We start from the raw sequence: 24,852 nt of genomic DNA, 5'->3' as shown, positions 1-24,852 counted from the left end.
CAGTTTTTCTAATGAATATTCAAGGTTGATTTCCTTTAGGATTGATCCTGTAGTCCAAGGGACTCTCAGGAGTCTTCTCCAGCACCATAGCTCAAAAGCATCAATTCTTCAGTGCTCTGCCTTTTTTATGGTCCAACTCACACCTATACCTGACTACTGGAAAGACCAGAGCTTTGACCAGAGCTTTGACTACAGTTTACATGCCACACAATTCATTGTTTAAAGTCTACAACTGAATGGCTTTCGTGTAGTCATGGTGTTGTGAAACCATCTCCATGTTAGAAGTTTAATCATTCCAGAAATAAACTCCCTACCTATGGGCAGCCTCTCCCCCACTAACCCTCCCACCTTTGACAGCCACTGATCTGCTATGCAGATGACACCACCCTTATGGCAGAAAGTAAAGAGGAACTAAAAAGCCTCTTGATGAAAGTGAAAGCGGAGAGTGAAAAAGTGGGCTTAAAGCTGAACATTCAGAAAACGAACATCATGGCATCCGGTCCCATCACTTCATGGGAAATAGATGGGGAAACAGTGGAAACAGTGTCAAACTTTATTTTGGGGGGCTCCAAAATCACTGCAGATGGTGACTGCAGCCATGAAATCAAAAGACGCTTACTCCTTGGAAGGAAAGTTATGACCAACCTAGACAGCATATTCAAAAGCAGAGACATTACTTTGCCGACAAAGGTCCGTCTAGTCAAGGCTATGGTTTTTCCTGTGGTCATGTATGGATGTGAGAGTTGGACTGTGAAGAAGGCTGAGCGCCAAAGAATTGATACTTTTGAACTGTGGTGTTGGAGAAGACTCTTGAGAGTCCCTTGGACTGCAGGGAGATCCAGCCAGTCCATTCTGAAGGAGGTCAGCCCTGGGATTTCTTTGGAAGGAATGATGCTAAAGCTGAAACTCCAGTCCTTTGGCCACCTCATGCGAAGAGTTGACTCATTGGAAAAGATTCTGATGCTGGGAGGGATTGGGGGCAGGAGGAGAAGGGGACGACAGAGGATGAGATGGCTGGATGGCATCACTGACTCGATGGACGTGAGTCTGGGTGAAATCCGGGAGTTGGTGATGGACAGGGAGGCCTGGCGTGCTGCGATTCCTGGGGTTGCAAAGAGTCAGACACAACTGAGCGACTGATCTGATCTGATATCTGTCTGTAGATTTGCCTGTTTGTGTAATTCCTGTTACATTGCAACTAACTTGTTCCTAATCTCCAAATAATAACCAGGTAAGATTAAATGAAATGATACAGTAAGAGGCTGACTCAGCAGTGTCTGGTATGTAGGACACATACGATAAATGTTAGATGGTTTTAATTCCTACTTCACATGTCTAATTAAAGCTTCCCAGGTAGTGCAGTGGTAAAAGGATCTGCCTGGCAGTGCAAGAGACACAAGAGATGCGGGTTCAATCCCTGGGTCAGGAACATCCCCTGCAGTAGAAAATGGCAACCCACTCCAGTATTTTTGCTGGGAAATCCCATGGGCAGAGGATCCTGGTGGGCTACAGCCCATAGAGTCGCAGAGAGTCAGATACAACTGAGCACATACACACATCACATGTGTAATCACAAACTAGTTTCAGTGCATTCTGGTTGCTGTCACTACCAAGGAGATTAACATCACTGTTACCAGTGAAGTTATTATGGCTATAAATCTTTTTCTGAGGGATATACTAAATTCTAAATGCAAAATTAAAGATGCCAACATCAATGACATTTGGGTCATTATGGTTACTCCTTTCCTAATTAGCAAAAGCCATCTTTTATTTTTTAAAGCAATTAAAAATGTAGGACACATACAATAAGTTGTTAGATTTTATTTTCCACTTCACATGTGTAATTCAGGCTTCCCTGGTGGCTCAGATGATTAAGAATCTGCCTGCAATGCAGGAGACCCAGGTTTGATCCCTGAGTTGGAAAGATCCCCTGGAGAAGGGAACAGCAACACACTTCAGTATCTCTGCCTGGAAATCCAATGGACAGAGGAGCCTGGCGGGCTACAGTTCATGGAGTCACAAAGAGGCAGACACAACTGAGTGACTAATACTTTCACTTTATCCAGAATATTGCAATTTCAGCTGGCCATGTTTCTTGTATCTTTCTTGGTAACTTAGAAGAAAATGCATTTGGTTTTTGTATCGACTTTAAGTGCTATGCTGTTTCTTCACCTGTTTGCTACTGGCTAGATACAGGGTGTGCTTTCCTTGAGGGGCTCTTGAGAACTGGCCATGGCTTCCTGTTCCTTTTTTTTTTCACCCCAACTGGTTACCAGAAGGCCACACTCCCTGGACAACCCTTCTGTTTCCACTTCAGTCTTTATTCTAACTTCCCAGAGGGAATGGGTCTGTGCATGAAGCCTGACCTACCAGGCTTCAGAAAATCTCCATTATCTTGGAATGTATTTTCTGGTTGCTTTGTTTGAGCTTAGGTGTAATTGTGACTCACCGCACCGAGGAGGGGAGGATGAGGACAAAAGTCTGGTGGAGCAGACAAGAAAACAGAAGACGCCACAGGCTTTCAGAGAAAGGGATTTTTTTAAAAATTAAAATTTATAAATATGAAAAATAGTAAACTGACCGGTACCATGTCAGGTTCTAGAAAGAGTTGCCATCTGCTAAGAGCATTGTTTGTTAATCACAGTTGATTACCTTCGATATCTTATTTGTACACAGAAGCATGCTTTTTATTATTTCTCTTATGATCAAAGTAGAGGTTAGAATTAAGACCCATTCTGAGCAATCTAACAGTTTATTTCAGTGCAATTTAAGATTATAAGAAGACACTCTTTGCAAATAGTGAAATACAGTTTTTCACAAAGTTTGAATCTGTAGCAGTCCGTGGAACAATGTATCAATATACTTTCTACATCAAGTGTAATTAGTAAAGCTCTACATTTTGTGATATAAAGTGATCCTATTGTAAGCTGAAAACTCATATTCAGCACTGGATGGTGTCCAGTGTTTAATTCCTGTGATTCAGTCTGCGTTTCTGACTGAGATCACTCTCTGGCCTTGCACGTTTCTCCTGGGACCCATAAAATATGGAACTAACTTAATTTCATGACTGTACTATTTCTGCTTCCTTTCCTGGAAAAGGAATCATTCAGATCAGCTTTCAAACTGCCTTACAGATGACAACTTTGAAATATTTTAAAAGGAGCTCCTCTATTCTAGAACTGCTCTAATACAGTAGTCACTACTCACATGTGGATATTGAAAGACTGAACTGTAGTTATTCCAAACTGGGATATATTGTAAGTATAAAATATACACCAGATTTTAAAGACATATGAAAATAACTTGTTTCTTAGAGACAGCTAAAAAAATAGAAAAGTTCTGGCAGGATTGACCAAGAGGAGAAAGATGACATGTATATAAATAATCTCATTAATAAACAGGAGACATATAAGAGATAGGGGCTTCCCAGGTGGCACAGTTGGTAGAGAACCTGCCTGCCAATGCAGAAGACACCCCGGAGGAGGAAATGGCAACCTGCTCCAGTATTCTTGCCTGGGAAATCCCAGGGACAGAGGAGCCTAGCAGGCTACTGTCCATGGTGTTGCAAAAAGTCAGACACAACTGAGGTACTGGGCAGGCACACATATAACAGATTCAGTACAATTTTAAAAGATAGACTAATATAAACAATTATGTGAAATGATTTTGAAACTTTGGAGATAGAACTAATTTCTTTAAAACTTAAACTTGAAATTTACTCAATATACTGTTAGCCTATGATGATTGTGTAGAATTTAAAAGCTTGAAAAATCCTGTAACTGGAATAGAAATTGAAATGGTGCTTAAAATCTGAGTTCTCAAGAAGAAAACACAAAGTCCAAATGGGTTTGCAGTCATGTTCCATCAAATGTTCAAGTAATAACTGTCCCAATTTGATAGGTTCACTCAGGCAATAAGAAATGTTCTCCAAATTATTCTAGGAGACCAGCATAAGCCCTGATAAGCTTTTCTCTTCCCTCAAATGGCAGCATACCATTTAAGCAAACTTCCCCCATTGTTTTATTTCCTAACTTAAAATATATCTTGGAGGTGGTGGTTCAGTTGCTAAAGTTGTAGAAGTCATTCTTTATTACTACGAAGCATCTGTCTCTTTTAACTGTGGTGAAATAACATAAAATTGACCTTAAACATTTTCAAGTGTGAAGTTCAGTAGCATCAAGTATATTCACATTGTTGTACAATCTCCAGGGCTTTTTCATCTTGCAAAACTATAAGTGTATCTGTCAATCAGAACTCCTGACGTCCCCTCCCCCAGCCCCTGACGCCCACCATCTACTTTCTGTCTCTGAGTTTGACACCTCTGGGGACCCAGTATTTGTCCTTTTTCATCTGACTGACTTCACTCAGCATAGTGCCTCAAGGTTCTTCTGTGTTGTAGCATACATCAGAATTTCCTTGCTTTTTAAGGCTGCATGATATTCCATTCTGTGGATGGACTCCATTTTGTGTATACATTTCTCCATCTATGGACCTGTCTCCACATTTGGCTATTGTGAACAATGTTGGGAATGAACATGGGTGTACAGATAGCTCCAACTCTTCAGATGTCTGCTTTCAGTTTTTTTGGATATATACTCAGGAATGGGACTGCTGGATCATATAGTAGTTCCATTTTTAGTTTTCTTGAGTTTTCATACCCTTTACCACAGTGGCTGCAGCAACTTACACTCCCACCAAAAGAGCACGACGGCCTCAATTTCTCCACCAAAACAACATCTTGGTCAACACATGTTGACAGCAGCATCACCCTGGACAGGTTTCCCTGGTGGCTCAGACAGTAAAGAATCCACCTGCAATGCAGGAGACCTCAGTTTGATCCCTGGGTGGGGAAGATTCCCTGGAGAAGGGAATGGCAACCCACTCCAGTAGTCTTACCATGGACAGAGGAGCCTGGTGGATTACAGTCCATGGGTTTGCAGAGTTGGACACCACTGAGCAACTAATGCTTTCACTTCACTTTCCTCCTGGACAATAAGGTGGTTCTGATTTGTATTTCCCTAATGACTAGTTCAAGCTGGTTTTAGAAAAGGCAGAGGAACCAGAGATCAAATTGCCAACATCCACTGGATCATGGAAAAAGCAAGAGAGTTCCAGAAAAAAACATCTATTTCTGCTTTATTGACTATGCCAAAGCCTTGGACTGTGTGGATCATCACTATTGTGATCCACAATAAACTGTGGAAAATTCTGAAAGAGATGGGAATACCAGACCACCTGACCTGCCTCTTGAGAAACCTATATGCAGGTCAGGAAGCAACAGTTAGAACTGGACATGGAACAACAGACTGGTTCCAAGTAGGAAAAGGAGTACGTCAAGGCTGTATATTGTCACTCTGCTTATTTAACTTATATGCAGAATACATCATGAGAAACGCTGGGCTGGAAGAAGCACAAGCTGGAATCAAGATTGCTGGGAGAAATATCAATAGCATCAGATATGCAAATGATACCACCCTTATGGCAGAAAGTGAAGAGGAACTAAAAAGCCTCGATGAAAGTGAAAGAGGAGAGTGAAGAAGTTGGCTTAAAGCTCAACATTAAGAAAACTAAGATCATGGCATCTGATCCCATCACTTCATGGGAAATAGATGGGGAAACAGTGGAAACAGTGTCAGACTTTATTTTGGGGGGGCTCCAAAATCACTGCAGATGGTGACTGCAGCCATGAAATTAAAAGACGCTTACTCCTTGGAAGGAAAGTTATGACCAACCTAGACAGCATATTCAAAAGCAGAGACATTACTTTGCCAACAAAGGTCCATCTAGTCAAGGCTATGGTTTTTCCTGTGGTCATGTATGGATGTGAGAGTTGGACTGTGAAGAAGGCTGAGCACCAAAGATTGATGCTTTTGAACTGTGGTGTTGGAGAAGACTCTTGAGAGTCCCTTGGACTGCAAGGAGATCCAACCAGTCTATTCTAAAGGAATCAGTCCTGGTGTTCTTTGGAAGGAATGATGCTAAAGCTGAAACTCCAGTCCTTTGGCCACCTCATGCGAAGAGTTGACTCACTGGAAAAGACTCGGATGCTGGGAGGGATTGGGGGTAGGAGGAAAAGGGGATGACAGAGGATGAGATGGCTGGATGGCATCACCAACTCGATGGACGTGAGTCTGAGTGAATTCCGGGAGCTGGTGTTGAGACAGGGAGGCCTGGTGTGCTGCAATTCATGGGGTCGCAGAGAGTCGGACACGACTGAGCAACTGAACTGAACTGAATGACTAGTGATGTGGAGCATATTTTCATGTGCTTATTGACTATTTTTTTTTTTTTCTTAACAGATGTGTTGTAAGTAGAAACTGTGATTATTTAATGTCCTGGTTAAACAAACTTTCTCAATTGCTCTTAAAAGCAAAACTGCATTGGCCCTCCTGGTAAAACTGCTGTGGCCATTTCTGTACCACTGCCGCACGCCCGCTCTGCCCCACCCCATTCCTTCTTAAGGAGCAGCTTTACCCGCTGGGCTAACAGGGTTCTCTGGAGCCTTTCCTGAGGACCATCCTAGAATGGGGTCTGCAGCGCTGCTGAGACTCCAGGAGTGACCCCATCGTCAGGACCTGGTCAGAGTTGCGATGACTTCTCAGCACCGACACCGGCCACCTCCGCGGCCCACAGATTGGAGTGTGGGGACGGCGGAGCACGAGGGAGGGTGAACCGGCCCCGAATCCAGAACCGGCTTGCTGCATGGGACCCCTAGTCCCCTGGCCAGTGTCCTCCACCGGCAGGGCGGGGCCTCGGTGCGCGGGGCGGGGCCTATCTGGAGGCGGGGTCGAGACTCGAAAGGGCGGTTCCGGGGGGCCGGGCTGGAGGTCCGCCAGTTCCGGGAGCGGGGCGGACCGGCCGGGGCCTAGGTGGAGGCGGGGGCCGACATCCGGGAGGGCGGTTCCGGGTGGTGGGGCGCTTCTTGGTGGGCGTGGCCTTCGCGGCCCCGGCCCGCCCCTTCCTGCCCCGGCGCGCAGCGAGGAGGAGCGGCGACGGCTCGGCGGCAGCGACTAGAGCGGCGCGGGGACGCGGTGCTGGTTCGCGGGGCTGCGGAGATGCTGGGCGTGGCGTCAGGAATGACCAACAGGTAAGATCGCGCGGGTGGTGAGCTCGAGGCTAGAACCGGAGCCACAGCCACGTCGGCAGTGCTGCCGCCGGGGCGGCCCCTCCCTGCGGCGCGGGCGGACAGGCCTGCAGAGCCCGGGGCCCGAGTGGACCGCGACCCGGCCCGGCGCTCCTAGCCCTGCTCGGGTCGCAGGAGGCGTCCGTGAGGGCGGGGACGGCTCAAGGCTAGAGATTTACCGGGTTAGAAATGTAACAGACCTTAAAGGATATTTACTCATTCATTAAATGTAAAATGAGTCTGATCTCAACGTGTATAACGCATGCTTCATGAAAATAGCGTTTTCCTAACAAATAATTCAGTGCGACGACAGCCGTGCTTGTACATTTTGCAAATCTCCTAAATGTGTGCACTTCCCTGCCTGTTCTGCCTTCAGTCGGCTGCGGCTCGTTTTGCTTGAAATCCGAAGAAAACCCTCTCCTACGCAGAGATGCGGTTGGAAGAGGGAGCTTTCCACGTAGTTGCGGTATTTTCTGTTATTACTCCAAAACTGGGTAACTTAACGTTTCTTAAACGTGAATTCGCTGTGGAGTCCTCAGTCTTACCGGGAGCTTTTCACTCGCGGTGACGCTGAAGTTCTCCGCGGGCCCTGAGGTTCAAAGGGGCTTGCTCCTGATTTTAACAGGCATGTTCTTCCTTAGGAAGTGTTGATTCACTGAGTTAGGCAGACCTTCCAAATGTTGACACATCTCTTTATACAGTGTCACTAAGTAACATTTGTTAATATCACTTCTCATCCTCCTTAGATCTTTAGGTTTGAAACTGTCTCTCAAGCTCCAGGCAGTGGAAAGTTTTCCAACATTCTCATTCTCAGTTGGAAGCTTGATTTTTATTATTGGTAGGAAACTCTTGTCAATTGTTTTCTTCAAATAACAGACTCGCTTTGTTTAGTTTCAAGAAATGTCTGCCAAATGCTAGTCTAAAAACCATAGTTTGTTATTCTTTCTGGTAAAAACGGTAGACCATGAAAAAAAAGCGTCTGATTGAGTGGTCCCTGCGTCACCCTCTTGCTTGACCTGCAGACAATTGTCTTACTGTGGTGAGTGGCCCAAGTGCTTCATTCATCACAAGAAACAGAACAGAAGGTCAGAGGTCGAGATTTAATAACATCAATAATTGGTACTGCTTCATTAAGGACAATTTTTTGTTTCTAGAAAAATTTATTGAAAATTCAGTTCAGTTCAGTTCAGTCACTCAGTCGTGTCCGACTCTTTGCGACCCCATGAATCGCAGCACGCCAGGCCTCCCTGTCCATCACCAACTCCCGGAGTTCACCCAGACTCACGTCCATCAAGTCAGTGATGCCATCCAGCCATCTCATCCTCTGTCGTCCCCTTCTCCTCCTGCCCCCAATCCCTCCCAGCATCAGAGTCTTTTCCAATGAGTCAACTCTTCGCATGAGGTGGCCAAAGGACTGGAGTTTCAGCTTTAGCATCAGTCCTTCCAACGAACACCCAGAGCTGATCTCCTTCAGAATGGACTGGTTGGATCTCCCTGCAGTCCAAGGGACTCTCAAGAGTCTTCTCCAACACCACAGTTCAAAAGCATCAATTCCTTGGCGCTCAGCCTTCTTCACAGTCCAACTCTCACATACATGATCACAGGAAAAACCATAGCCTTGACTAGATGAACCTTTGTGGGCAAAGTAATGTCTCTGCTTTTGAACATGCTATCTAGGTTGGTCATAACTTTCCTTCCAAGGAGTAAGCGTCTTTTAATTTCATGGCTGCAGTCACCATCTGCAGTGATTTTGGAGCCCAGAAAAATAAAGTCTGACACTGTTTCCACTGTTTCCCCATCTATTTCCCACGAAGTGATGGGACCAGATGCCATGATCTTCGTTTTCTGAATGTTGAGCTTTAAGCCAACTTTTTCACTCTCCTCTTTCACTCATCAAGAGGCTTTTTAGTTCCTCTTCACCTTCTGCCATAAGGATGGTGTCATCTGCATATCTGAGGTTATTGATATTTCTCCCAGCAATCTTGATTCCAGCTTGTGTTTCTTCAATACAAAATTTAACATATATGTAAGGTATGAAGAATGACAATACAATGGATACATTATGACTTGAGTATAACCATCTCCCTTTATTTTCTTTGGCTGCACCACATAGCCTGTAGGATCTTAGTTCTGCAATCAGGGATTGAACCTGCACCCCTGCGTCCCTGCATTGAGAATGCAGAGTTTTAACCACTGGACCACCAGGGAAGTCCCTAAGCAGGTCCTTTTAAGAGCTTTGCTTATATTCTGATCCCATCACATTGCTATCCTAAATTTTCCTTTAGCAGTCCCTTACTTTTTTCTTTTTTTTTTAGTACCAAATACATTTGTAGTGTTGTGTGACCATCACCAGTATCTATCTCCAGAACCCTTTTTTCTTGCAAAACTGAAAATACTCATTAAACAACTTACCATTTCCCTCTCCCTCCAGCCCCTCATCACCCTCGTTGTATTTTCTGTCTCTGATTTTGACAATTCCAAGGACCTCGTGTAAATGGAATCATCCTGTCTTTGCTTTTTGTGACTGGCTTATTTCACACAGCATATCATCCTCAGTGTTCATCCATTTTGTATTGTGTGTCAAAATTTCCTTTCTTTTTAAGATTGATTTTATGTTTCCAATCTTGTATAAACATACCAGATTCCATTGTATGTTTATACTATTTATTTGGTTATTCATTCATCCTCCAGTGGACACTTGGGTTGTTTCCACCTTTTGGTTATTGTGAATGGTGCTGCTTTGAAAATGGGTGTACGTTTTTTATTTGAAACTTTTATTGAGATAATTGTATTGCAGGGGGGGGGGGGGTGGGCGGTGGCGGGGGACATTCCGTGGTGGCTCAGCAGTAAAGAATCCTCCTGCAATGCAGGAGATACGAGTTTGATCTCTTAGCCATGAAGATCCCCTGGGGAAGGAAATGATAACCCATTCCAGTATTCTCACCTGGGAAATGCCATGGACAGAGGAGCTTGGTGGACTACAGTCCAGGGGGTCCCAAAGGAGTTGAACATGACTTAGCAACTAAAGAACAACAGTTTTTTTATTTTATTAATTTTTTATGTATTCATTTATTTATGGCTGATTTCATGTGGCACACAGGATCTTAGTTCCCCAACCAAGGATCACACCTCTGCGGTGGAAGCGGGAGCTTCTTGGCATTATTATGAAAACGGTTTTGATCCCCAGGCTTCTTAAAAAGGTCTTGGGAACCTTCTAGGGTTTCCAGACCATCCTTTGAGAACCACTGTTAACACCATCTGAAATCAGGAAGCGATTCTTGGAATATTTAAAAAGAAGTATCTACGAAGAATTCTCTTAGAAATGAGTGTCGAGTGCTTGTTGTAGTGAGTGCTTTCTGTTTGGGAGGAGTTTTAGTGGGACTTGAAGAACCGCTATGGGAAAAGCAGCTTTTGCCTTGAAGGATTTTTCTGGGGCACAATGCCAGCGTATCATGAAGGGGTGATGCCCTGGTGGGGTTTCTTCTAGATCTTCACTGCCCTGTGCCTGTTTGTGTGTGAGGAAACCATGCTCTTAGTTTAACTAGTGAGAAGTTGGCAGTAGGGAAGATGGCTCTGTCAGGATGTCGTGTGCCCTGCAGGCTTAGGATGTGAGGACCACGGTCATCACCCCTCTTTCATTTGGGATGGCCTTGAACTAGTTCTTGGACGATCTTTCTCCTGCTGAACGTGGGTGGCTTTCCCTTTCCTCCCCAAAGTGGGGAGTATCTTCCTGCCCTCCTGAGGCCCCAGGGGCTACAGGTTGGGGGAGGCGGATCCAGGCTGATGGAAGCTCCGAGCTTTCCCCCAGAAGCCTCTGTGTTCAATAATCCTGTGTCTGTTCCTCAGACGATCGTTTAAGTAAACCTCAGTGTAGGTCGTGTTCTCAGGTAGGGCTGCACTTAAATAGAAGGAGAAGCATCTCAAACCATTCGTCGATTTTACATTTCTCCTAATTGTGCTCTAAGCTGTGGTTTCCCACCCACAGGAATGTCCTCTACATTACACACTGGCCTGTGGCCAGGTTGTTTTCCTAAAGCTTTAAGTTATTTGAGAAACACGAGCTGGGGTGCCCATTGCCACATCCATGGACCCTCCAGCAGCCTTAAGCCTCATGAGATGTCCCCTCCTCTCTTGTTTTGTCAGGTGTTTCCACACAGGAGCTCATGGAAGGGGGTTCATTTTCCTGCATCTTTTTCATGTCGGAGCTTATTTGCCTTGGCGAGTCCACAGTGACTTTTGACGTGCAGGTTGGGAGGCTGCAGACACGGCGGGCTGTGCATAGTGTGTCCTGTGGGAGGAAGCAGAGGGTGGGGGGGCAAGCGTGAATGCCCTTAGGGGAGCTTGGGGTGGGACACACCGGACTGAAGTAACTTGCCTGAGGTCAGGTAAGGTCCTACGCAGGTACAAGAAATGATATACACAGGTCCAGTGTATTCTTTACCCAGTTTCCCCATCGATAGCATTTTGCAAAGCTGTGGTACGTGATCCGAGTCGCAGTGTCAATGGCCATGCAGTCCCTGGGTCTCACTCAAATTTCCCAGCTGTACCTGCGGTCGTGGATCTGGGACACCCCACCCAGGTGAGATTTTGATGTATCCGAGCCACATTAACAGGATAACTCGGGATATTTCTGGATGATTATTCTGTGTCACCACAGAGCTGTTGTGTCACAGAGTTCCGGATGTCAGTCTCTTTCAAGTCGATTCCATTTGTGAAGTGTGTCCTTGGGGACTTGCTGTTCCGAGGCCCATGTGCCAGTGATCATGGTACTTCCTCCCAGAGGCCAGGGTCTCCCCCCACCCCACACGCTGTGCTCACAGGGCCAGCCCGACAGTCCCTCCTGCTGGGGGGCTCCTCTTCTAGCACATCCGTTTGGGGACGAGTCTGAGCAGCTGCTTAGACAGATTGTAGTTGCTTCTCTTGGGGAGGGGTGGTAGTGCTTATGCTGTGTTTCATGTGCTTGTTTTTGCTCCTGAGGCCGGGCGTGTTGCTGTCCGCATAGGCCCGCCTGGGGAGTGTGGGCGGCGGGCGTGTGGGCACGTGGACACGGTGGTGTCTGGGCCACTAGCGGGTCCTTGTCCTCCTCAATACGGAGGACTCAGCAGCGGGCTCTTAGGTGCCGGGTGGGTGCGGCCACAGAGATTCTAGGGGGATGGGACGTGGCCCCAGGTCTCGAGAATCTTTCAGTGTGTTGTCCTTCATGTCAGTTCCACGTTTTCCTGGAGCACCACGTTGGGCATGTCACCTCTCTTTTCAGAATGTTAGGAAGACTCCTGACTGCCTGTCAGATAAGATCCGGACTCCCGCGCCTGGCACTCAGGCTGTTTGTCACCTTCTGGCTGGTCGTTGGCCCCCTCAGCCCCTTGTCTCTGAAGGCACTCTGCACACCCCCAACCTCAGGGCCTCTGCTCACACGGCTGGAAAACCTTCCTCTCATTGTCTTCTCGGCCATTGGAGCAGAGTGGCTGCTTGGCCCTTGGATGCTGAGTTCCTGAAACATGGATTGAGGTTGTGCTGGAGTCTTAGGGCTCAGAGCTCATGTCCTTCCTCTTAGAACACTTTGACCTCCTTCGGGTGACTACCATCTCGTGTTTTATGTTGTAGTTACTTGTGTGTGCATGCTCAGTCACTTGAGTCATGTCCAACTCTTTGTGACCCTATGGACAGTCACCCACCAGGCTCCTCCGTCCATGGGATTCTTCAAGCAAGAATACTGGAGTGGGTTGCCCTGCCCTCCTCCAGGGGATCTTCCTGCCTCAGGGACTGAACCGGTGTCTCCTATGTCTTCTGCATCAGCAGACAGGCTCTTTACCACTGGTGCCACCTGGGAAGCCCCATAATTACTTGTGTCTGTATCTAATCTTTTCTGCCAAATCATAGTCTCTAGAAGTAAAGGAACATCTTCATCGGGTTTGTTAGATGTCCGAGGAAGAATGAATTGGATTTAGATGGGCTTCATTTCTCCTTTTCTTCAGTCGTCAGTGAATTGACGAGTCCACAGCCGGCTCTGCTGGATGCCTGTGACAAGCTTTCAATAAAGTCATAAGACTTGGGGTGAGAGGAGCTGGCCTGCACACGTGACTTAGCTGAACTCTGCAGTGTGACGTCCTGGTGGCAGAGACCTGGCATCTAGGGACCTCTGGAGAGAAATTCAGAGATGCTCAGCCATCCCTGTTAAATTATTTCTTCTCATGACTGGGCCGCCTTTTTGGAAACTTTCTTACTAATAACCACCTTTTATTAATAACCGGTGGTTACACAAGTACTTTAAGGTGTTAAACATCTATTTCACAAATCTTACACGGCTGCACTTCGAGGCAGGGCTTTTATGCCCACTTTACAGATGGAAACAGGATAGGAGACATCACAGGGTTGGGGTGAGATGAGCCGAGGTTGATGCCCAGCCTCGTCCCCTTCCTGCATCCCTTCCTGTTCAGATGAGGCTGAGGCTCCTGCTTCTCTTGGCTGTCAGGGTGTCCTCTTCATGTGGTAGGTAGTCGCACCCCAAGTGTGGTGGTCATGAGGGACTGCATTGTCTCACTGCCAGATGGTCCTTCCTTCTGAACCTAGAGATTGTAGATCTCACACTCGAGGCCCAGCTGGAGGATGTGTCAGGTCACCTTCTTCACTTGAACTTGGGGTGTATGTTTCATCTTGAGCACCTGACCCTTTTGCCTCCTGCTAGATGGGAGACCTGAGTTTGGAGAAGCACACTGTCCATGTCACACGTGAGCCCCGCTCCCCTGTTCCACAGTGACTCGATGGGGACCAGGCCCACCGTGAACCCTGAGCCCAGCCAGGCCAGGTCCAGGTGATGACCCTCAGGGGGAGGTGCCAGGGTTCTCGTGTCACCCTTGGAGGACAGCGGGTCAGGATGTGATGACGCCGTGGATCTTCCTCACATCTTTGGAACACGATGGTGAGAGATCGGTGCCACGGAACCCCCCACCCCAACCCATGCCTCGACGCCCTCGTGGAAAGCAGTTCTCAGCCTTGGGCTCCTGGAGGCAGATGCAGAAATAGATGAAGATGAGCCTGCTAATAAGCATGGGATTACAGAAGGGACCTCGGGCCTCTGATTTACAGTTTCCTTCCAGATTGCGTTTATTCTTCGGATGTTTGAATTTAGGTTAAAAACTGAGCCCGATTCCTCAGGCTTGAGTTGAATGCCTCTGTCTGATATTCTAATAGGAAATTTTAGAACAAAGTAAATATTCACTCACTACTTTCTAATTTTCTCATTGAGAGAGCGTGTGGGAAAGTGGTGTCTGGAACATCACCGTTTAGTTGGAGTGCACACCGGAATACACCACTTCCCTCGGGTGCTGACGCTCTGCTGCCAGAATTGCTGTCTCTTTGGCGTGCAGCGTGGGCTTGTCACAGTGGAACATGTGTGAGGGAATGGAGTGCGGTCTTCATTAGAATATTGAGCTGGGGTAACTCACCCAGCACACCAGCAGACTCTGTTTTCCAAGTGTGGGCAGTGATGTTTTTGTAACAGCCATGGATTCTTTGTAAACATAGCTGAGACTGGTTCTCTGTTTTCAAAAATGAGTCTGAGAAGGCTTCGGCTCTGACTAGAATCTGGAAGATTCTGTTAGCACTTAGCCCATTTCGGGCAACTGACTATACTTACATGTTTGAGGATAATGATGGAAAAAATATAAAAACTTTAGAAAATATATGTGTATAGGACACTAGGTTATCTGTCTCATAGGCCAGACCAGAATTGCAGTGATGTAACTTTAAACTGGGTGCGAGGCTAGTGTCTGAAATAATTTAATGCTGGTTCTGGACTTAATGTCCTTTTTTTTTTCTTCCAATTCTGGCCTACTCACACCAGGAAATGAAAGCACTTTTTGTCTTTGGGTATTTGCCAGATCTGCCCAGAGCTCAAGGCATCTGCAGATGTCTGCTGGAGGCAGTTTCTGGATGCTGTTAACAGAGTGTGTAGCCTGGGTACTTGTACACAGGCTACGAGACTTCTTCTCGGCTTCAGACCTGGGCCTCCCAGCACTGCTCAGGTGATTTCCCCTCTCCCAGTTTACTGGTGACAACAAAGGACAGCAGTGAAATGTGGAAAGTGATGCTTTAACTGTGTTACATAGCTGTCCATTGAATGTGACAAAAAAAAGTTCCAGCTATTCCTCAAAATTTCAGAGGTCTCAGTTTTCCCACAGAGGTCATCTGGAGACCGTGAGACCAGACTTAAAAAGAAGCGTTTTCCCATCTTGAGCCCTTTTGACTTTTAAAATAAACACACACCCGCATCTCTTTCTAATGATGTGTTCAGTCATTGAGACACTTTCTATGAAGGAAGTTGTGGTGACAGTTTCTGGAATGTGGGGCTTCGGCAGATGCAGATTAAGTGGGTGATGGAGCTCCAGGGACACGAGGCTTGGGAACTTTTTAGCAGTCAAGCTTTCTTCTGCACTGTCAGGCTAATTGAGCTTCCCAGGAGGAAGCATTCCTGGAGATTAGCTGAACAAATGGAGGGATGAAAGTCAAAATCTGAGGTTGGGTCTGTTAGATGCATTTTGATAAAGAGCTTACATTCGAACAATGCAGCACTGTCCACAAAGGCTGCCAGTGCTGTAGGGAGTCCTGGTATGCCACGCCATGGACAGTGCGGAGCTCGCAGGAAGCTCTCAGGAAGTACTTGTCAAATGAATAAATGATGGTGTCATGTTTTATTTGGCATGTATTCTTTTTGGCTTAGTGAGACAGAGCTCTTTAAATGTTGCCATAAAGTCACTCCTGAATAAATACTAATAAAGATGGCTTCAGTCGGTGTTAAGATCAATTTGAAGGCTTATTTTAACTCCATGTGATTTCAGTAACTCCGTGCGGTGTTTCAGTATTCCCTCTCTTCCTGGGGTTAGCACAGGAACAGTTCTCCGACCTGAGGAGGTGCCACTCTGCACCAGTGAGGCTTCCAGGAGTAGGGGTGAAAATTTCCGGGTGAAACGTTAACAGTTTTTCCTGTGAACTTCTTCAGTTTCCATATTAATATTTAATTTTAGTACTGTTAATCAGAATTCCAGGTGGAGTCTTTTGGTGAAATTGGTAGAATTGTCTCGATGTTTCTTTCTTTGGAGGAATAAAGGGGCAAGGACAGCAGAGAGCTGCTTCCTGAAGGGAGGAAAGTGGGGGTGGGGGAGCCATGTTGTCGGTCTATACCCATCACCGCTCATCACAGAGTCTGGGGTAACCGGGTTTTCAGGGGAAAAGAGGAAACATTCCTTAAAGTGCCATAAAACGGTGAGATCCTTTGTTAGCAGTTACGGGGAAAAGCCAGTTTATTGCCTTAGAGTCTCATTTTACATCAGCAGAAATTTCAGATGGATAATATTTAATAGCTACATATAAAATCCAGCCAGATAAACATGAAAATATAATATAAATGTTTCTCAGATTCCTAGAATGAGAAGTACTTTTTAAATTCAGAAGTTTTAAGAACCAAAAGGAAAGGTTTATTGGAAGGAGAATAAATTTCTGAAAATTAAAAACAAAAAACAGATGGGGAAAAACATTTGCAACAAAACAAGATAGAAAGCGTTAGTATTATGAATTGATCAGAATATGCGCACCTAGTATGTGTGTAGGGGAAAGAACATGGACGGAGAAAATGTAACAAAATAGAAACCGGGAAATAAAATTAATGTACAAAAGTACAAAACGTGTTGCAGCGTGATTAGTGATTCATCAAAGATGCATATTAAAATAGATCCTATCAGTTTTACAGTATTAGCAGATCTTGTTAAAAACGTGGGTACCTTGTATCACTGATAAAGTTAGTAACATAGTTACCTTATATCACAGGTGTGAAGATATATGGGTAAAATTTGTTAGGAAAACAATTTGGCAGTATGTATCAAGTCTGAAATGATTTATAACTTGTAATTGAGAATTTCCCCTTCTGTAAATCAAACCCAAGAAAGTAATTCTAAATGAGAAGAGAATGTGACGCGAAACGCAGCCTTATTTGTACTACAGTTTGCCCTGCTGTTTAATTCAATTCTGACACTATCCACCTGGATTATACAAATGAACCCTGTCAGTTTCATATATATTATCCTCTTTCATCAAAATCAGAGAGTAGGTAGTTTCTGTAAGTTAAAGTTTCCAAGTTTGAAATGTAAAATGCTTCAAGAGATTGCCAGTGTCCAGGGCCCCAACTTTGTGTGTGTTTGAAAAAGAACTGGTTTATTTCTGTCAGTAAACACGATTTCTTAATGACTCATACAGAACAAAGGGCTGAATGTTTAATGAAATTGAGATGTAAAATACAAGATCTTAATGGTTCTGTTAACACTTCCCAGCAAAGAGGAGTAACCTCAGGCCATTAGACACCTCAGGAGGACATCTCACTGCAGCATTCCTGACCCCTACCAGCAGGGCAGGTAATCCAGATGCAGTGATTGCCCTTCCTGTCCTGGGACTGTGGGCTCCCTGCTGACAGCCCAGCAGAGCCCACTGGGTTTTCATGGTCCTCACCGCCTCTATTGTTCTGGCATTTCTCTCTCTCTCTCTCTCTCTCTCTTTTTTTTTTTTAAATGTAACAAACGGGCTTAGTCTATAGCAGGTAACTGAAGCGAACACCCTTTGACATCAGCTGTAAGGAGACTGTTAGGAACACATTTAACGGTAGGAAAATGAGATGGCAGCCGCCCTGCCAGGGTGCCTGACGCAGTGCTTGGGTCCCGCCCTTGGGGAGGCTGAGCTCAGTCTCCTATGGAAGCTATCCTGTGTGGTTTGGCCTCCACACCCAGACCGGCCTCAGCTCAGAGTCTGTGTAGGTGGAGACCCTGTAGTGATCCCGCCTTCGTGGCCATGATGGACGCCCTCCTGGACAATGTGGACATTGGTCCTGAGAGTTTCTAAGTGCCCCTGGCAGCTTCCAAGTGTCTGAGATACCCAGTGTGTGGTCCCCGGGGGCTCATGCACACAGTCAAAGAAGCTCCTTCCGATTTCTCAGTCTGTAAATATGAGTTGATTGTAATTGGCTGTGATCATTATTAGCTTCTGTTCCACAGGAAGTAAGAAAATAAAACTTTCCATCTTATGATTGACTATTAATAACTTCCCAACCATTATTCTCATTTTGCAGCAGAGTGTTGGTTTGTATTCAGTTAGACTTGACCTCCAGATTGTGAGAGGGTGTGGTGGTGCTAACCTCTGAGGAGGAATTCCACTCGACATTTAAAATCACTTTGTTTTTAACCTAGCCTGTCACCCTCCACCCTCAAGTACTGCGTCTGTGGAGTGGAGCTCATTCTGTGAAGCGCTTGCTGCAGGATCTGGAATCCCCTTCTGCACGTGCTTGTGAGCTGTGTGTACATGTGTGTGTACGTGTGTGCATGCACATGTGTACATTGTGCATATGTATATCTGCATGTGTGTGTACATGTGTGTGTCTGTGCACGTGTGTGCATGAGTGCGCATGTGTGTACCTTGGTGAGAAATGGAATGTCTCCTGCCATATCAGTAAACAAGGATGTCACAGTCATCAGTGATGGCAACCATCACGGATGGTGAGCTGGTGAGCCCTGAGGGAACTCAGGAAGGAAGGAATACCTGCCGTCCATCAGCCATCAGACTGCAGCCACTCTCCATGGTGAGCCCTGAGGACGCTCAGGACATGAACACAAAGGATAGGGACTTCCCTGGCTGCCCAGTGGTTAGGACTTCACCTTCCAAGAGGGGAGGGGAAGGATGGGGGTGGGTTCCATCTCTGGTCGGGGAGCCACGATCCCACATGCCTAGCAGCCAAAAAACCAAAACATAAACATAAAACAGGCACAATATTGTAACAAATTCAATAAAGACTTTGAAAAAAAGAGAGAGGAAGACACAGGATACTGGCCCCAGAGAGCGGAGGTAATGTCAAAGGAATGATTTCATTGAACCCAGACTCTTGCATCTTCCCATACACAGAAAATTGCGGAATTCTTTAACTTGGGACATCTGTTTTTCTTTAATTAACAATCATCTTCTGATGTTCAGACTACCTTCCCTTTGTTGCAAAAACTTCTATATAAGCTGGCTCCTCCTCTCACCTCCTCAGAGCAGTTCTCTCAGGGTCACTTGAGATGCTGTCCCCTTGGCTTGAAGTCCTAAAACTTCCCACAGAATAAAATGTAACTCTCAGCTTTTAGGTTGTAACTATGAGTTGATCAGCAATGACACAAACAGGCAAACATTTATAAATGGTTTGATACTATATCAGCCTTGAGAGCCATTATTCAGTGGTCATTTGTTCTCTAGACCTTCCTACCAGGGTCCCTTCCAGGTGCTTGGGATCCAGTAGAGAGATGGAGCCTGGTCCCCACCTCTCCTGCCGCCACACCTCAGGCTCACAGCAGATGGTCCTTGAAGAGGTGGGGTGGGCAATGCCTCAGTGCCCTTCCTGGGCATGGCTTACCTCTGCCCCCAGTGAATTAAATGCCAAGTCATGATGAGGTCCAGTCACCAGCATCTGGATTGTGGAATCTGTCTCCTGACCACCCCCACCCACCACCTTCCTCCTAGCTCCCTGCCCCCACCTCACTCAGCTGTTCAAACCTCAGCTAGATTGGTCTCCATAAAGCCAGAGTCCCACCCTGTCCTCCAGCCCAGAGGCCTCTGTGGGTATCCCCTGACCCAAGAACAGCCCTGGTCTTCACAGCGACAGGGCACCCCCCCACCCTGTGTCCAGCCCTGTCCATGCCACTCTGGCCATGTTTGCGTCCCTGTAGTTCCTCCAGCTCACCAGCCAGGCCCCCAACCTAGAACCTCTCACCAGCTGTCACTCGGTCCAAGGTGACCACAGGGCCCACTCCACCACCCCTAGAGTCTTTCTCAGATGTGGCCTCCTTGGTGAAGCCTTTCCCATCCGTCCCGTCAATGGCTGTTACCTCCTCTCCCTGACCTCCTTCCCAGGAGGAGGCGTGGGTGACAGCGCTGCCAATGGCCCAGCTCTTGTCCTGATGGGCCTGACCCCTGGGATCACGAGAAGGGATGGACAGAGGTCCACGTGGCCCCCAAGGAGAAGCCAGAGCTTCTGAAGGCCTGTGCTGGGCTGGAGCCCTGAGCTCTTCAGTCCCATCTGTCTCTACTCAGGGGTGCTTGTGACTGGATTGACCTCTGACCTCCTCCTAAAATGGGGAGGGGGCAGGGTGCAACCTGTCAAAGAATGACATAGCCTGAGGAGGTAACATAAACTGATTAGAACCCAGAGGGTCCAAGATGGCAGACGAGTTGACTTCCACTAGACCTTGAGCCTCAGTGTACGCTCATTGTAACACCTGAACAAGCTAAATGACACACCCAGGCACCATGATAGTTCTCAGGACGACCTTCAAAGACCAAAAGGGGGCAGTGGTCCAACCCCTGGAAATCCCCAACCCTTCCCCAAAATAGTTGAAATAATCCTCCCGATCATTAGCCTATGAAACTACCCAGCCCATGAAAACTAACCACACCACATTTTGGGGCCACTCTCACCTTCTGCACTCTATCTGTGGAGTGTGTTTCTAAATGAATCCTTTTCTTACCTAGACTTTGTCTCTCACTGAATTCTCTCTGCGAGGAGACATCTAGAACCTGAGCTTCATTAAGTGTCAAAATGAGGTGTGTGATCCCAGTTAAAAGACCACAGATTCAAGCCCCAGTCAGGGTTTAGGTTGGGCTGGACTCCCAGCTAAGTATGTTTGAGCCCCAGTCTGAGGGGCATGGTTTCACTTTCAGCTCAGGCTGTGCCCTGGCCTCCTGGGGGACCCCATCTACATTGCAGGCATGGAAGATGCTTAGTGATGTTGTCATATTAGGTGATGAGTCTCTGGCAGGTGATGGTCAATGGATGCTCTAATGCATGATGGGGGCAAAGGTCTCAGATTCAGTGCAGTTGGCATATGACTTCATCTTTTAGCATCATAGAGGGCGTTGATTGACTCTTTTCTATCTTAGTTGAAGAAAGAAGTAAGAAATACGTTGAAAGAAAGTGAAAGTCAGTCAGTTGTGTCTGACTCTTTGCGACCCCATGGACTATACAGTCCATGGAATTCTCCAGGCCAGAATGCTGGAGTGGGTAGGTAGCCTTTCCCTTCTCCAGGAGATCTTCCCAACCCAGGGATCCGACCCATGTCTCCTGCATTGTGGGCAGATTCTTTACCAGCTGAGCCACAAGGGAAGCCCAAGAATATTGGAGTGGGTAGCCTATCCCTTCTCCAGCGGATCTTCCCGACCCAGGAATCGAACTGAGGTCTCCTGCATTTCAGGTGGATTCTTTACCAACTGAGCTATGAGGGAAGCCCAAGATATATGTTGTGTTAGAGTTAAAACTGCTTTGAAAGACAGCTAAGTATGAAAATGAGTGTTTAGGAGGGCCTGAATGTGTGATCACTGAACTAGAGCCAGACATCCTGAAATGTGAAGTCAAGTGGGCCTTAGAAAGCATCACTATGAACAAAGCTAGTGGAGGTGATGGAATTCCAGTTGAGCCATTTCAAATCCTGAAAGATGATGCTGTAAAAGTGCTGCACTCAATATGCCAGCAAATTTGGAAAACTCAGCAGTGGCCACAGGACTGGAAAAGGTCAGTTTTCATTCCAATCCCAAAGAAAGGCAATGCCAAAGAATGCTCAAACTACCGCACAATTGCATTCACCTCACACGCTAGTAAAGTAATGCTCAAAATTCTCCAAGCCAGGCTTCAGCAATATGTGAACCATGAACTTGCAGATGTTCTAGCTGGTTTTAGAAAAGGCAGAGGAACCAGAGATCAAATTGCCAACATCCGCTGGATCATGGAAAAAGCAAGAGAGTTCCAGAAAAACATCTATTTCTGCTTTATTGACTATGCCAAAGCCTTTGACTGTATGGATCACAATAAACTGGAAAATTCTGAAAGAGATGCGAATACCAGACCACCTGACCTGCCTCTTGAAAAATCTGTATGCAGGTCAGGAAGCAACAGTTAAAACTGGACATGGAACAACAGACTGGTTCCAAATATGAAAAGGAGTACGTCAAGGCTGTATATTGTCACCCTGCTTATTTAACTTATGTGCAGAGTACATCATGAGAAAAGCTGGACTGGAAGAAACGCAAGCTGGAATCATGATTGCCGGGAGAAATATCAATAACCTCAGATATGCAGATGACACCACCCTTATGGCAGAAGGTGAAGAGGAACTAAAAAGCCTCTTGATGAAAGTGAAAGTGGAGAGTGAAAAAGTTGGCTTAAAGCTCAACATTCAGAAAACGAAGATCATGGCATCCGGTCCCACCACTTCATGGGAAATAGATGGGGAAACAGTGGAAACAGTGACAGACTTTATTTTTGGGGCCTCCAAAATCACTGCAGATGGTGACTGCAGCCATGAAATTAAAAGACGCTTACTCCTTGGAAGGAAAGTTATGACCAACCTAGATAGCATATTCAAAAGCAGAGACGTTACTTTGCCAACAAAGGTCCGTCTAGTCAAGGCTATGGTTTTTCCTGTGGTTATATATGGATGTGAGAGTTGGACTGTGAAGAAAACTGAGCGCCGAAGAATTGATGCTTTTGAACTGTGGTGTTGGAGAAGACTCTTGAGAGTCCCTTGGACTGCAAGGAGATCCAACCGGTCCATTATGAAAGAGATCAGCCCTGGGATTTCTTTGGAAGGAATAATTCTAAAGCTGAAACTCCAGTACTTTGGCTACCTCATGCAAAGAGTTGACTCATTGGAAAAGACTCTGATGCTGGAAGGGATTGGGGGCAGGAGGAAAAAGGGACGACAGAGGATGAGATGGCTAGATGGCATCACTGACTCGATGGACGTGAGTCTGAGTGAACTCCGGGAGTTGGTGATGGACAGGGAGGCCTGGCGTGCTGCGATTCATGGGGTCGCAAAGAGTTGGATACAACTGAGCGACTGAACTGAATTGAACTGAAGGTGTTTGAGGGGCTTCCCTGGTTGCTCAGTGGTAAAGAACCTGCCTGCCAATGCAGGAGATGAAGGTTCAATCCTTGAAGATCCCCTAGAAAAGGAAATGGCAACCCATTCTAGTATTCTTCCTGGGAAATCCCATGGACTGAGGAGCCTGGTGGGCAAAGTCTATAAGTTGCCAAGAGTTAGACTCGACTTAGCAAGTAAACAACAGTGACCTCGTTTGAAGAAAAGCCTGAGGGAACTTCCGTGGTGGTACAGTGGCTGAGATTCTAAGCTACCAATGCAGGGGGCCTGGGTTCAATTCCTGGTCAGGGAGCTAGATCCCACGTGCCACAGTTAAGATCTGGACCAGCCAAGTAAATATATATTTAAAAAGAAAGGCCTGAGATTAGATAGCCTTTTAAACTAGTTTGGGAAGTGTAGATTGTAAATGTAAAAATTGTCTTTCTTAGCCTGTCTGATTATGTAACTGACCTTTGGGAGACTGTCCCGTGTCCTGTTTCTATATTATGCCCCTTCTGTTTCCATATCCTCAGTTTTGTTTTCTCACCACTAGCCCTGGCTCCTGTCTGTGAAGGACAGGAGGTCACAGGGTTTTAGGGGCTCTCATACTGGAATGGACATCACGTAGGTTTTCACTGGCAAGGGGAATACAACCTCCGGGAGATGGTGAAGGACAGGGAAACCTGGCCTGGGGCAGTTCGTGGTTTCAGAGTCAGACAAGACTTAGCAACTGAACAGCGACAACCCTGCTCCAGCCAGGTTCCTCGCAAGCAGAGTGGGGATCACAGCCCTTCCCATGAGGACTCCTGGCAGGTCGCCCGGAGTGGAAAGGACTCGGCTCAGGGAGCCTCTCCTTCATGAGGACGGGGGCAGCTCTGATGATGTGATACACAGATGCAGCCCCTGCGGGTGGGACCACCATCCAGCTGTGCAGGTCTTCTGTGTTGGCAGTTCTCCGGTAAGCTTCAGACCAGCGGCTTAGGACATGTGTTATTTACTCCCTCATTTGTAGAGATGGGGAGTCTGCACCTGGACTGCAGTTTAACCTGGGCACCCGGCGAGGGGCTGAGCTGACAGGGCTCTAATTCCTTCTCTGCCAGTATGTCATGGTGTTTCTCTTAAATGTTATGACTAGAAGCACATAGAATTTACCATCATGGCCATTTTTAGTGTGTGATTCAGCAGTGTTAGGAGTATTTACATTGTTGTGAATCAGACCTCCAGAACATCTTCATCCTCCCGCAGGGAATCTGTGTATCTTCCCACCAGGCCCTGGCAGCCAGGGTTCTGCTTTCTCTGTCTGTAGGCCTCCCTACACTAGGTATCTAACATAAGGGAGATCACGCCGTATTTGTCCCTTGGTGATGGACTTGTCTCACTGAGCACAAAATCAGCGTGCATACATGTTGAGGCATGTGTCAGACTTTCCTTTTTAAGGTTGTGTGGGTGGTGCTCCCTGAGGGCTTCAGTGACAGTTCATCTGTCATCTGTCAATAGATGTTTGTGTTGCTTTTACCTCTTGGCTCTTGTGCATGATGCTACTGTGAATGTGTCTGTTCAAATATCCCTTTGAGACCCTGCTTTCAGTTCTCCTGGATACACACCTAGAAGTGTTAATTGCTGCTCATTTGGTAGTTCTGCTTATAACTTTCTGAGGAACTCGCATTCATTTTTCCATAGCTGTTGCACATTTTACAACCCCAGCAACAAAGCACAAAGCTGCCAGATTCTCTATATCCCCGCCAGCACTTGTTATTTTCTGTTTTGTTTCATTTTGTTTTGTTTTGTAACAGACGTCTTCGTGGCTGT

The 24,852-nt window shown here is 46.4% G+C and overlaps 1 protein-coding gene across 1 annotated transcript in view; it reads left to right on the top strand.

Moving 5' to 3' along the window:
• The first annotated feature begins 6,937 nt into the window (after window positions 1–6,937).
• Window positions 6,938–24,852, top strand: part of LIMS1 (LIM zinc finger domain containing 1) — an 82,798-nt gene continuing 64,883 nt past the window's right edge. The window contains exon 1 of the mRNA XM_019970228.2: window positions 6,938–7,087. Within this exon, the coding sequence (XP_019825787.1) occupies window positions 7,056–7,087 (32 nt within the window). The 5' untranslated portion in view covers window positions 6,938–7,055. The remainder of the gene's footprint in view (window positions 7,088–24,852) is intronic.

Source organism: Bos indicus, chromosome 11, assembly GCF_029378745.1.
Source record: "Bos indicus isolate NIAB-ARS_2022 breed Sahiwal x Tharparkar chromosome 11, NIAB-ARS_B.indTharparkar_mat_pri_1.0, whole genome shotgun sequence".
NCBI classification, from domain to species: domain Eukaryota; kingdom Metazoa; phylum Chordata; class Mammalia; order Artiodactyla; family Bovidae; genus Bos; species Bos indicus.
This window is presented reverse-complemented; position numbering and strand designations above follow the sequence as displayed.